Raw genomic sequence first — 15,353 nt, 5'->3', positions numbered from 1 at the left:
ATAATGAGATTTAGCGGAGATTAAGCGGTTCTGCCGGTGATCGTTGGTCAGGCATCAGCTGGGCATAACGTTGAAGGACGGCCAGTAGATCAGAGGTGTGCCGACTTTCACATCTACCGGGACTGGGTCTGTTTGTCTCGTTGTCCTCGGAACGAGACAGGGAGAGAAAAACAAAATCGTATTAGCGTAGCGGCCGTTCATATGTATTGAAGTGTCACACAGTGATGTGGTTTAACTCAGCTTAGTTACAGACAGACTAAATATTGCGGCATAATTATGTTATCCACAGTTGCGGATTTAGCATATTGGGGGCCCAATGCGAGGGTATATATGGTAAATAAGGGTCACCTTCCGATCTTTAAGAGAAAATGAAACCTGACGACCCGTTTGACTAAGGCCTAAAGCCCCACTGTCGTCGTTAATGCAGGTTCAGTGGCAAACGGGTCTATATTGTATACCATTTACAGGACCAGGAGAAAACGCCAAAAACATCGCAACCCGACCATACGTGCTAACCCGTTTGACTAAGGCCGGAAGCCCCACTGTCGTCGTTAATGCAGGTTCAGTGGCAAACGGGTCTGTATGGCATACTATTCACAAGACACACGAAAGCGCGAAAAAAGCAACCCGACCATACATACCAACCCGTTTGACTAAGGCTGGATGCCCCACTGTCGTCGTTAATGCAGGTTCAGTGGCAAACGGGTCTGTATGGCATACTATTCACAAGACACACGAAAGCGCGAAAAACGCAACCCGACCATACATACCAACCCGTTTGACTAAGGCTGGAGGCCCCACTGTCGTCGATAATGCAGGTTCAGTGGCAAACGGGTCTGTATGGCATACTATTCACAAGACTTACGATAGCACCAAAATCGCAACCCGACCATACGTGCCAACCCGTTTGACTAAGGCTGGAGGCCCCACTGTCGTCGTTAATGCAGGTTCAGTGGCAAACGGGTCTGTATGGCATACTATTCACAAGACACACGAAAGCGCGAAAAACGCAACCCGACCATACATACCAACCCGTTTGACTAAGGCTGGATGCCCCACTGTCGTCGTTAATGCAGGTTCAGTGGCAAACGGGTCTGTATGGCATACTATTCACAAGACACACGAAAGCGCGAAAAACGCAACCCGACCATACATACCAACTCGTTTGACTAAGGCTGGATGCCCCACTGTCGTCGTTAATGCAGGTTCAGTGGCAAACGGGTCTGTATGGCATACTATTCACAAGACACACGAAAGCGCGAAAAACGCAACCCGACCATACATACCAACCCGTTTGACTAAGGCTGGATGCCCCACTGTCGTCGTTAATGCAGGTTCAGTGGCAAACGGGTCTGTATGGCATACTATTCACAAGACACACGAAAGCGCGAAAAACGCAACCCGACCATACATACCAACCCGTTTGACTAAGGCTGGATGCCCCACTGTCGTCGTTAATGCAGGTTCAGTGGCAAACGGGTCTGTATGGCATACTATTCACAAGACACACGAAAGCGCGAAAAACGCAACCCGACCATACATACCAACTCGTTTGACTAAGGCTGGAGGCCCCACTGTCGTCGTTAATGCAGGTTCAGTGGCAAACGGGTCTGTATGGCATACTATTCACAAGACACACGAAAGCACGAAAAACGCAACCGACCATACATACCAACCCGTTTGACTAAGGCTGGAGGCCCCACTGTCGTCGTTAATGCAGGTTCAGTGGCAAACGGGTCTGTATGGCATACTATTCACAAGACACACGAAAGCACCAAAATCGCAATCCAACCATACGTGCCAAACCGTTTGACTAAGGCCGGAAGCCCCACTGTCGTCGTTAATGCAGGTTCAGTGGCAAACGGTGGCAAACTATTTAATGCAATTCATTTTAAGTGTTCATGCAGAAATTTTTTTTATTTATTTATTTGGTTGGTCTGTGTTATGACCGTGAGTGCTTTGTTCCGTGAAAATAACTATTGCGAGTTAAGAACCTTTACTAGACAAATTATGCGAATGCTTTGTTGAAGAGAAAAGTTTTAAGTCTAGATTTAAAATGATCGACTGTGTCTGATTCTCGGACATCGGTTGGTAAATCATTCCAGAGCTTAGGGGCTAAGTAGGAAAAGGATCTTCCACTTTTAGACACTTTTGATAGTCTAGGGATAATCAATAGGCCAGAGTTTTGCGACCGTAGTGTGCGTGATGGATTGTATTCTGATAGTAATTCTCTAAGATATGAGGGTGCTAAGCCATTTAAAGCTTTGTAGGTGATTCTAATAAAAAATGTGTTTATGTCTTAAATGTATGTATAGATTACAGTCAGATTAACCTACTTAAGTCTGTGTCATTAATGTTAATCAAACAACCCATGACAAAGAGACCAATAGCTCTAAAAATAATAATATTAATTGATTGTGTTATGATTCATTTAATTTGATTTCTGTAATGCTAATTTCAGACCTTATTAATGTACAACTTTGTTCTTTTTTATAAATGTTTGCAATTTCTTTGTTTATTAGATTTTTCCCACCCGCTTTTTGCTGATCGGAAAAATAATCTGATTCTGTGCCTCAAAAACTGTAATGTGATCCGAACTGTGAGTTTTTGATCCGTCACACACCCCTAGTTAGTACACAGTGAAAGCCATAAATGCAATTGTACTAATAATTGGCATAATAATTTCTTTCGGTGTTTCGGTTTTTCGGCCTTGGTTTGCTTTTTTCGGTTTTCGGTTTCGGCCAAGAATTTTCATTTCGGTGCATCACTATTAAAAAAGTATTTGAGTTGCTGTTCTTTTTTTGTGATGCGCTGTTAAACCAAAGCAGCAGATAACACGTCATGTTTTAATGATTTTAAATAAGCACAAGGTTTTCTTCTTATTGTGAGTTTACACGAATAAAAATACACAATTTACAGTTTCGAATGTTATTTTACTTTTATCTGTATGGCAATAAATTAAGGGTAATTTAAGTTGCAAGGTCATCACTCGTATGCTGTTCACAGGCGCATATACACGGACGCAGCGCAGGGCTGCGAGAAATGACATGATTAAACTTTTAATTTACCATATGACGAGTTTTTTGGACATTCATTTTGAATCACTGTACTCATATTATCAACTTATCTGGCCATTAGTTATTTAGAATATAGGCTATAAACGCAGCGCACTGCTGACCACTCAGCTGGTCAGGTGTGGAATAAATTGTTGCTGATGTCGGATAACTGGTCGGGTGTTCTGTCAATCACAGCGGTGCGGATTATCAAACAGGACTGTGCGTGACTTTGCAACAGCTGTTAAACGCTAAACACGAGCACGAACTTAAAACTACAATGAAAAATCCGTATGAAGCTATAAAACTTACGTATTTTTTAAGAAAATACAGTTTAGATCAAACATAGAAAAGCATTATGCTATAAATATAAGGAAACATAAATGACAGCATGAAAATTATAAAAAATACATGTTAGTTTACTGTAGCCTATTTTCTATATTAAAAAAAAATAATGTACATTTATAATCATCATGGGCGCCCCCTGCCGCCACAGCTGGAAAAAATCCTAGAGGAAACACTGTCTACTATAATGATTACAAAAACACAAATAAGAGTCCAGACAACGATAGGCAGTTGTTCTTTTGAGCTTTTTACTGCACAAAAGTAAACCTCTCGCTGGCCAACCAAACACAAACCCTGTGTTCACTTTACGATGGCCAAACAGTACCTTTACCATGATTAGGCTACTATGGTTTTTAAAAGTGAAATTAATAGAAAATATTTCTATATATATATATATATATAATGTGTGTGTATTAACATTATATTGAAAAGTAAGAAAACCTTATCATGGTTTTACTACAGAGAAAGTTACATTCCTGTTGAACATCCCCACAAGGCTCATTATGTGGCTCATTATTCAACTCTTTTGTCTCTCAGCTGTCAATCACTGATTATTCAGGAGCTTTCCCGCCTCCACGCATACAGCCTTTCCCAAGCAAAAGTGTCTTAGAAATTGTAAATTAATATCTTGCTTTATGTGAATGAGTAGGCCATATGATTTTCACATCATTTTAAAGAAAAAACTCTAGACTACTAGATCCTGTTTTGAAAAGTCTTGGGGAAACATGTTTAGAATGAGTTTTGTGGAGTTATATCAGTGACTTAAAAATTTTGCTTTTTCAAAACCACGCATAAACATTTTTCTCTCAAAAATACAAACATGTACATACATGTTTATTATATGATATTGTAGCCCAGTTTGTGATGAACACAGTGTTATGAGACTTTTGCCATTAATATGTTTTAAGCAACTGAAAAAAGCACAAATGTCAGTGCATGTCAAAACTTCTCCAGGGCCCTAAAAACCCCTTAGACCCCAGAGGGTTAAAATATATATCGCATTCCGCTGGATCGATGTTTTTAAAGGCACCTCTGAGAGGTTTAATTTCCCCCGCTTGACAAGCCGACCGGACATGACATGGGGGCATGGCAGCATCGACGATCCCATTTTTTAATTTGAAGTTCGAGGTTGTGACTTAATTTTGATCGATTTTCATTTAAAATCGAAATCGTGACACCCTTAGAGGTGAGTGAGTGAGAACTTTATTAATCCTGAAAGGTAAACTGGTTTTTCCACCAACTTGAACCATACAGCCAACAAACAACACACAACTAACACACAGATAAATAAGTCAGTTCAACAATTTGACAGTCAACAAATAAGGAAGAGTAAAGAATAGTGTATTTGCATTTTCCACGGGAATCAAAGGTTAGATTAATATCAGTTTTATTGAATTAATCGAACAATAGTTAAACATGACCTCTGTAGTTTTTGGAGATATTATATTACCATATTTACCATGTTTAGATATGTGTGTGTGTTTTCATAAAAATGAATGTCATTAGCATTTTGGCCGATCGTGATAGCCTCTGTCATTTCTGTCTACTGTCTGTCTCGGTAGAGTGGCATGTGCAGCTCATGGTTCACATGGTGCGCAGAACTGACAGTGACAGGCGAAGAGAAAGCATTACACGAGCTGAAATTTCGAGTTTTTCTGGTGAATACATACAGTTTGAAAGAATAAATTCGACTGGAATTGGTTTTAATGCTAACCTGCTTCTACGGGTTAAATAGAGGAAATTACCGTAAACGAGCCGGCATGTCTACTCTGTTCAAAAACAATGAAAAGAGTAGGGATGGGCGATAAACTGGTAGAAATTATAAACCTGTAGAAATATGTCAACCAGTAGATTTTGGACTATCCTCTCTATCAATACAAATACCATTTGTATTACCACCTTTTATTACAACTAAAATAAAGTTGTGAGACCATAGTAAATTTGTGGTTACAACAAAAAAATGCTTAACTCTTTCACCGCCAGCGTTTTTAAAAAAGTTGCCAGCCAGCGCCAGCGTTTTTCATGATTTTCACCAAAGTTTAATGCCTTCCAGAAAATGTTCTTCTTTAAATAAATAAACATACAATATACCAAATGAAAGAACAGACCCTCTGCTTTCAAACAAAAAAACCGTTTCATCCTACCTTTAGTGGTTCTTTTGCAATCAGCTTTTGAATATGGGTAGGTTTTTGCAAAAACACCATATTTTGAGCAAAAAGCAAAAATAATTCCATTTTTGTGACTGACTTTTCATAGAGATCCCATTCAGAGCGATCTTTAAAACAGACACGGACATGCAGCAGCTTGCCATAGGGCAATACTTCCGGTTTTAAAAAGTTGCGGAAGGGCGCCACCTGGTGGATAATAGCGGTATTGCGGAAAGACGGAGGGCGTTTTCCCTTAATTGACAAGATATCTCGTCAATGGCGGGGAAAGAGTTACTTTTCTTAAGGGCAAATTCAATAAAATTTTATTTATATAGCGCTTTTCACAATTGGTGATTGTTTCAAAGCAGCTTTACATAAATATAAGCAGTGGAAAGCACAGAAAATCGACAGATAGCACAACATAATACACGATAGCACAAGCAGCTAAATTTCCTGCGTCTATGAATCAACATTATAAGCGTGCGTATTACTAATGTAACGTAAAGAAGGGCTAAGTTATGCTGCGTTCCAGGCAACCTGTAACCCGTAACTCACGACTTCAAAACCACGATTCACGACTTTGAACTGGGAGTACATCGATCTAGTACGAGTTCACGGGTGGGAAGTCACGGGTTTGACTGCCGTTCCAGAGCACTTTCAAAAACACGTTGTAAAAACACGAGTTACAGGCTGCCTGGAACGCATAGGGTCGTGAGTCGTGGTTTTGAAGTCGTAACTCACGGGTTTAAAAACCTGCCTGGAACGCACCATTAAGCCCAAGAAGGCTGCGTCCCCGGGTTGAAAAACCCCCTAGGAGAACCCCCCCAGACTTTTTAGCCGGGGAAGTAAAAAAAGTCCTAGGAGGGAAAAACCCTAGGGAGATATATATTTGTGTGTGTGTGTGTGTGTATATATATATATATTTATATATTTATATATTTATATTTATTTATATACACACACACACACACACACATTCTGGTTTTCATGGTTTGTGGGGACATTCCATAGACGTAATGCATTTTATACCATACAAACTGTATATTCTATTCCCCTTACCTGCCCCATTCCCTAACCCCAACCATCACAAAAACCTTTCTTGTACCTTAGATTTTCAAGAAACATCATCTTGTTTGATTTATAAGCTTGTTTCCTCATGGGGATATCAAAATGTCCCCACAAGGTCACAAAAACACTGGTATTCCTATCTTTGTGGGGACAATTGGTCCCCACAACGTGATAATTACCAGGTACACACACACACACACACACACACACACACACACACACACACACATATATATATATATATATATATACACACACATATATATATATATATATATATATATATATATATACACACACACATATATATATATATATATATATATATATATATATATATATATATATATATATATATATATATATATATATATATATATATATATATATACACATATATGTGTATATATATATATATATATATATATATATATATATATATATATATATATATATATATATATATATATATATATATATATATATATATATATATATATATATATATATATATATATATATATATATATATATATATATATATATATATATATATATACACATTGAAACGGATAAGGAGATTAAGCGGGTTAACTGGAGTGAGATCATGTGGATTGGTAGATAATTATTACATATCACCATGATTTTAAAAACGGAGGTCTAAAAAATAAAGTAATCTGTACCAGGTTTTTTTTAATAACAGAACCACCACAGAACAGATGGGCTGTTTGACAGGTTCCACCGGAAACTTTTCATAAACGCAATGCGACAAGCACTAATGCGGGATCACTGAACTCCACAAAATAATTTACCTCCAAAAAATTGTGTCATCCACACACAGCATAGTAACAGCATAACACCATAGTAACCACATGATCCGCTAGCCCAATATTAACAATAAATGTTACATTTAAAATAAATACAAATAAACAATTTGTGAATTTTCAATAATATATATATATTAAATTTGTAAAAAAAAATTTTTTTTTTTCTGGTCAGGTAACCCCCTGCTCCCCCATTCCTCTTCTGTTTCCCAAGCATCTCTGACCCCTCCCCCCTCCGCACAAAACCCTCTTCTCAAAGGCCTTTTTGGAACACGTGTCTGTTCCGCCCCATTCTTCAAACTTCCGTTTCTAACTTCACCTGCCCAGTAGGGGGCTGACCACTCACTGGACACCCCAAAACATGTCCTCCATCTTGCCTTTTACCCCACCCGTGGTGAAGCGTCTCCTGGGCTGGAAGAAGTCAGCCAGCGGTTCGAGCGGAGCGGGAGGGGGAGGAGAACAGAATGGCCAGGAGGAGAAATGGTGCGAGAAGGCTGTCAAAAGTCTGGTGAAGAAGCTGAAGAAGACCGGCCAGCTGGATGAGTTGGAGAAAGCCATCACAACACAAAACTGCAACACCAAGTGTGTCACTATCCCCAGGTATGCCAGGTTCACCTTTTTTGGTTTTTCTGATCAGTGTTGCTTTAAACTTGCATATCAAAAGTGTAAATGTATGTATTTTAACACTAAGGTCTAATTTAGCAGAATATAATATAATATCCTTTTTTAGTTATTATGTATTTCAAAACCCTTATGGTGAGTCAAAGAGTCTTTTTTTTTAAAAGTTGCTTTTATACAATGACAGTTCATTGTGATAATTTTTTGAAGTTTAAAAAAACATGGCACTTGGAATTTATGTTTTGTAAAAGTAGTCTGCCCATCACGTATGCTATATTCCAGGTCTTTTGAAGCCATACTATTGCTTGTGTAAGTGGCAGGCTAATTTTTTTATTCACTGTAAGGCTTAACTTAATAATAACTTCACAACTTTTTCAAAACTTGCCCATACATCAATGACAAACCTTTTATCTCAGTCCAACTTGTAGCTAATGAATCCGTTAACAACTGCATCTATTTTAGACTTTTGACATGATTCTCACCATGGACTAGGGCTGGGTATCGATTCAGATGTTCCAGATCAATTCAATTTCGATTCACAAGCTATCAAATCGATTCGATTCTCGATTCCGGTTCTCGGGATGCTTCCATACCTCTTACTTTTTATGTTTAGGTGGCATCAACGTCGATGAAGCACCTAAAACCGCCATTTTAAGCTCTGAATGAAAGAATGAGAGGCTCCTTGGTAACATCGTGCAAGGCAAAAAAGAGGGTGACATCTAGTGAAGAAGACTAGTAATTTGATTAACGTTAATCTTACGTTCATTTTTTGCAGGGAAAAAAATCGATTCTGCTCTTTGAGAATCGATTCTGAATCGACCACGTAAAAAACACGATTAATCGCAAAATCTACAATGGACTGTTGTTGTATTGGCTAGTTGCTGAAATTTTCAGTTGCTTGTGAACTAGCTTTTCTTAAGAAATCTTGTTTTATGTACCCCAGATACATTTGCCAGTGTTGTTTATTGCAGTTGAGTCCTATTGCCTCTGAAATGGATAATGGTAAAAACCCAGAAAGGTTTCTTTTAAATATATATTTTTAAAGTAACCTTATCCGTATCATTTCATGTGCCACTCCATCAGTGAAGGTGAAGGCATGACGTTGAGTTGCGTCTACAGTTGTAAAATATCAGCTTTAGTCCTTATTGTTTCTTTAAATGATTTCTCCAGCATCAGTCTCGACTTAGGTTAAGGTCATTCTGCGCAGCTTCACCCTTTCACATCAGCGTTCATAGAGTTCATGTCCTTCAAATGTCTGCAGTGTCAACCATCAAGCTGTTTTTTTATTCATGTGTAGTGGCAAACGGTGAATTATCAGATTCAGTGCTGCTATGTTATGGAAATTAAGAGCAGGGCAAGATTGAATAGGTGCCGGAGCCATCAAGGCAATCAAGCAAACTTTATTTATAAAGCCCTGTGCAACCACCTTTGCAACCAAGTGGGCCAAAGTACTTTAGAGAAAAAAACAAATAAAATTCACACAAAAAATGAAATACAAAAGCCAGTGAGCATCGATGGTCCCCGTTTTGCGCGTTGGAATGTTTGCCTGTTATATGACAACTTAGTTTGAATAAACCAGCAGACACTGATTAGCTACTTGCTCTACATTTATTTAAAACTAACAGCAAAGGCAACTAGCAGTGCTTTCACCGCTATCATCGAACGACCCCCACCCTTCTGCGTGAGAAATGATGGGGCGTGAGAGTGGCGTATCTTGTCGGACATAGCGACAGTAACTAAGGGAGGGTCGGGTCTTTGCGAATGGTCAGTTGACCTGATACATTCTCCATGTTCATGAGTCATCTGCACATCTCACGCCGTTTTCCAAAGAATCAAATACAGTGGGAAACGATGTAGACCATTAATAACACAGATCAGTTATCAATTGTTTTTAATCTGTATTTAAACATTATCTATAATAATTTTTTTTTTAATAACACTGTTTTAGCGGTTATAGAGTTCTAATGATGGTGTTCAACTATAACCGTCGGTCTCACGCTTATATAATCACCGTCTAGTGTTGTCACGATACCAAAAAAATTTTTCTTTCATTACCGATTTTTTTTCTCTGTACTTTATCTGAAAAGGGAGAAACACTTTTAAATCTCATTCCAGTCCTTTATTTTAAAACCGGAACAACATTCATTCTTATCATATAACACACTAATAAATGAATACATGAACAGCAGAAATATTAAACATTTGAACAAAATATGAAAAACATCTCTATATGCAGTGGTTATAGTGATAACTGCTAACTAGGGATGCACCGCTAGGATTTTTTTGGGGCCGATACCGATTTAAACCGACAACTTCTGGCCGATACCAATGCCGATACCGATATTAAACACTTTTATACAATACTATACAGTTGGTCTATTAGCTAGTTTATTTCTGCATCAAATTATCTTTAACTGAACATGGATTGGATCTAATTAACATTCAACTGACCAACATAATAAGAGAGGCACAAATTAAGCTAAAACAAATATAATAAGACAGCATGACAACCTTCAAAGGTAGCATTTATTTTATTAACAACATTAACTCATTTTTTACACATAATGGATTTCTTTATGCAGTTAATTAATAAACAATCGGTATCGGCCTTTCTCGTGCTATTGCCGATATGCCAATGGTTTCAAATTCATAAAAAATCGGCCGATAAATATCGGCGGTTGATACATCGGTGCATCACTACTGCTAACATTCACTTAACCATAACATTACCATAATTAATAGGAAATAATGAGCATAAATAATAAACTAATGTTATTTAAGCTGTGCTATAGATTAATATAGGCTAATGTTTCCTTCAATGTCTGATTTATCTGTGGTTAACTTTATATTTGAGTCCATAATTTCTTACAAGGCGTTTCACACATGTAATACACCTCCTTTGCGTAGATCTGTGCTCTTTAAATGCTGTAATGTAATAACCTAATATAAATAAATCACTGACAAACATGCACATGCTCTGATTATAATCATATAACCTATAGATCATTTTAGCTGATATTTTGTATGCTTTTTTAGCAGCTTGCAAATTCTTAATGTTATCTTTGAAAGTTATTTATGCGGGGCTGCGTGCATACTTAGCAACAGAAGACGCTCTGGACAGCGCCCACGTGCTTTGAAGATGAGGAAAGCTGCGTGGTAACATTTTCTGTTTGATTTTAGACACGACACATGAAGTAAATGTGAAGCAACTGCATATGTGCTTGGCCACAGGGGCTCGGCTCGAGAACACGTGGCGTCGGCACCTATTTGCGTTTTATTGTAGCGCTTCCATCCATGAAACGACAAGTGAGAAACCTTTCTGGGGTTATAATGTTTCCAGCCACGCGAAAACGTGTTCTGATGGTTTACTTGTAGCGCAGATTGTTACTTTTTCGCAACTCTGAGTGACCAAGAGAGAACGATCGTTTCTCAATCCGAAGGCTGCAGCCTCCGGAGGTCGCAAATGTCATCAAGCCTAGTTTATTTCAGTTAACTGAGTTACATTTGCAACTGTCAAAGCCCTACGGCGGCCACAGTATCACTTGCGTGAGGAGAGAAAACACAGACGTCTATGGGAGGCACTGGAAGCGTGCGTTGCATACCAACTTGAAGTGCACCTCTTACAAATCTGGAACGCATTCATTCTTAGAAGTATCAATACTAATAAATCTAGGAACCATAATGTTTCTAATTTACGAGAATTGCGATGCTTTTGAAGTATCAGTGAACCGTGCAACACCATCACCGTCACACCCTTACCTGAAGTAATAAAAATTGGACAGATTCTGACCCGACTGACCTTTCAAAATATAGACCCGTGTCCTCCGCGAAGACCTTTAATGGATACAACTATGATTAAATTTAGGAACATGGAAGGATACAATGTAACACTGAGCTTGCTTTGAGTCGCACCTAATTCATCGAGAAACAGAGAGCACGCAAACGCACAGTGAACTTATCGTAAAAGACACAATCTGCTCGCACACATAATGTCATTCTCACAGACAAAAAAAGACAAAATTTAATGCCAAATATACGTGGGCGGTTTGTTAATATACCTGGAAGAGCCGCCCAAGTAAAGTAAATTTGTGGGAAACAATTTTTGATTGGTGTAATTTGGACAATCAAAGCGTGCAACACACAAACGATAGACAAGTAAAATAAATGTAAGTTATCGCAGCTCCCTGCGTTATGTATATCGCATACACGCCCATCGCTGTGACGATAAATTTTCGATATATCGTGCAGCCCTACCATACACCATTTAAATAATTACCTTATAATGTCCAAACAAGACTTAAAACATTTGTAAAGGTCTGACCTAGGCTCTGCACCAACGTCATTCAGAGTGCTTTGTCTTCTCTTGATTCAAAGGGTGGGAAACTGTTTTCTGTTGCTAATCTCCTCTCTAACCTTGGCAAATTGTGGGAACGACGGATTTTCAGTTTGGGTGATGGCTATGTTAGAAGCCTTCCTGACACAGATTGTCCTCTCCAACATGCATTTTGTAACTTGCAACCTATCTGTGAAAAAAAATTGCACACACAGACAGTTTTTAGTAAATTTATTTTATTGGCATTCAAATAAAAGTTATATTAAATCCTTGTTTTATTTACAAGCTGTGTATGCTGTAAAGCAACTTTAGCTTCTCTTTAGAAAATGTTCTGCCTTTAAGTTGTATCAGTATTTATGAGATAAGCACACACGAACACCAACACAATGTTGTAATTACTGGTCATTCTTTTTCACCAACTCAAGAATTGTGGCAGAAGGCCTTTTTTTTTAGAAGGCTATTAAAGAGTGAAAACAAAAATAAGAAATTTCCCAATAGGCCCGGACCAAAATGACATTTATTCCAAACGTTTTGTAGGATTTTAAAGCACCACCTTTGCCATGGATGCACATTATCATGAAAAATACTTTTTTGGATTTTGGGTGCAAGTAAATTTTAAGATTTTTAGATCTTGGCCCATAAATACTTGGTTTTCGCTGCTATATAACACTCTTGAAGGAAGAGCAACTCCAATATAAAGCTGCTGTTTGACGCTTAGTGAAATGACCAATCATCATTTGTTTTTTAGAGGTGAAATAAACAAAAATACCTAATGCATTGGATGACTTATGAAACTAAATGAACATTGGCTGTAATTATTATATGTTTTCTCTTATTTGTCGCTCACTTACTGTGATTACATTTGTTATATTGGCTACATTGCTTTTTTTAATATTGGTTGACATCAATCTTTTAAAATTCTATAGCAGTTGTGTATGGTCTACACACTGTACAGTCTATGTACACAATTTTTATTATACACTTACTTTACCAGCACTGATTTATACAGTTTTTGAAGTATACTGTACACATTTATATTAAGCACAACCTTTGGTCAATTATTAACCTCACCATCAGAGAATGAATTAAGGTAAGATCTTAATACAATGTCTCCGCAAATCTTTAGTTTCTAAGTATTGCTTAAAAATTTTATATTAATCCAATAAACAAAGAAGAACCCAATAAATACATTTACATTTAAAAATGACATTATCCACATTGCACAGGGATAAAGTTTAGGTGCAATTTGGCGATTGTCCTGCAGTTGACCTTGTAACTCTGTCACGTATTGATGCACTTAGGGATTTTCGATTACTCCAAAGCACTCGTAGATCTACGATGATTTTTAAGTGCTACTTCAGTACGATACTTTTAAGAAACAGCCTTTAAGTCTAACGCCGGTTTCACACTGCATGTTTATTAAATTTAAACATTTGAATTATACTCAGGATTCACATTTATATATTTGCAAGCACACACACACACACTGTAATTTGCCTTTGAGGGTAAAATTAAAAATGTCTGCTACAAACCTGGCTCCAAAGCATGTTTTATTAGTTACAATTTCACGACATTCCTTGCATGTGCATCAGGAACTATGCAATTTCAATTAGCATTAACTTCGTCGAGATTCTTTACTGGTTTCGTTTGTCTTTTTAAAGAAAAAACATTCCTATATCTGCCTAACTTCCTGTTCTCTGCAGTTCAGGTTATCAGAGCAGGTCTTTTGTGTAGAAGTGCTGATAATGTATCTGTAAGACGGCGTCAGTAAGTGAAAGAATGTAAGGAGGCTTTCTCCTCCAATAGGACACAGAGCAGACGGCTGCACTTTTATTTATTTTTGGTTTATTGATTTGTAACCTGAAGACTCCATTGTCTGTCTGGACTTTCATGCTATAATTAAGGCCCAGCTTTCATTTGGCTTCTAAATGGTTTTAGAATGGAAGCAAAAGATTTGCACATGCCTCCAATTGCAGCATGATGGCATTGTCACAATTCCTGCATTAAAGCACTAAGCTGGCATGTGAAATATAGCCTCTGCATTAAATGTTACAAAAACACGTGCTCTTAGATACTCTATAGTATTGATCAATGAAAAACAAATAGATTAGCCATTTAAATGAAAGGGTTTATCTAGGAATTATATGAGAAACCTAACCATTTTTACCATGCATTAAAATTTCAGGCCTTTTTCCGTGCACTCAGTGCATATGAGAAGGGGCATTTTTAGTAACCTTAAAAAATTGATGTATGAAAGCTTAAAATCTCCAAAGGCTGTAAAAAACAATATTACAATTGCTTATACTTAAGTATTTAAACTAGTCTGCTGTCTTAAAATAGGGATGCACTAGTCCGACCTTTTCAGTCCCGATCCCGAAGCCTGGGCTTTGTATATCTGTCGATACCCGATCTGATAACATTGTTGAATTAATAATACATTAGTTAATGTGTAGAGTGCTTTCTGCTACATCTAGTTTAATTTTACATTTAAAACCCAATAATATAGAATGATTTACAAGCTACAAGAACATGAATTATTAATCAAATGGCAGTGTTTAGTAGAACATATAATAGGTACGTTTGATCAAATAAATATGCTAAATATATTTTCCTTAATTGCGCAAAACTGTCACAGTAAAAAAAGCTTTATTGTGCAGATGGTTATTTTTTTATAATTTAACAATTACAGGTAACATAATTATGATTACAATAGAAAATCTAGCAAACACGTAAACACTGATTAATTGTGACATTACAAAAGTGACCCTAATCAGGGTTTCCCGCAGAAAATTTGTTAGTTAAGGTGGTAGGGTTGTGCAGGTGGGCGGGCCAGGGGCGTGGCAATCAAAGGGGCGGGGCGTATGCGTCATGATACAAATATTTTATTTAAAACACTCAAATAAAACTCAATTTTGAAGAAACTATGACAGAAAATGAACACATACTAGATTATTAATGAATGAAA

General features: G+C 37.5%; 1 protein-coding gene across 5 annotated transcripts in view; it reads left to right on the top strand.

Annotated features, from left to right (window-relative positions):
• The window catches only part of smad2 (SMAD family member 2), a 72,609-nt gene that overhangs the window by 35,695 nt on the left and 21,561 nt on the right, over positions 1 to 15,353 (top strand). For all 5 annotated transcript variants that reach the window (XM_065290214.1, XM_065290217.1, XM_065290213.1 and 2 more), the window contains one exon: positions 7,613 to 8,037. In XM_065290214.1, the coding sequence (XP_065146286.1) occupies positions 7,799 to 8,037 (239 nt within the window). In that variant the 5' untranslated portion in view covers positions 7,613 to 7,798. The remainder of the gene's footprint in view (positions 1 to 7,612; positions 8,038 to 15,353) is intronic.

Source organism: Paramisgurnus dabryanus, chromosome 10 (genome assembly GCF_030506205.2).
Source record: "Paramisgurnus dabryanus chromosome 10, PD_genome_1.1, whole genome shotgun sequence".
Taxonomy (NCBI): Eukaryota; Metazoa; Chordata; class Actinopteri; order Cypriniformes; family Cobitidae; genus Paramisgurnus; species Paramisgurnus dabryanus.
This window is presented reverse-complemented; position numbering and strand designations above follow the sequence as displayed.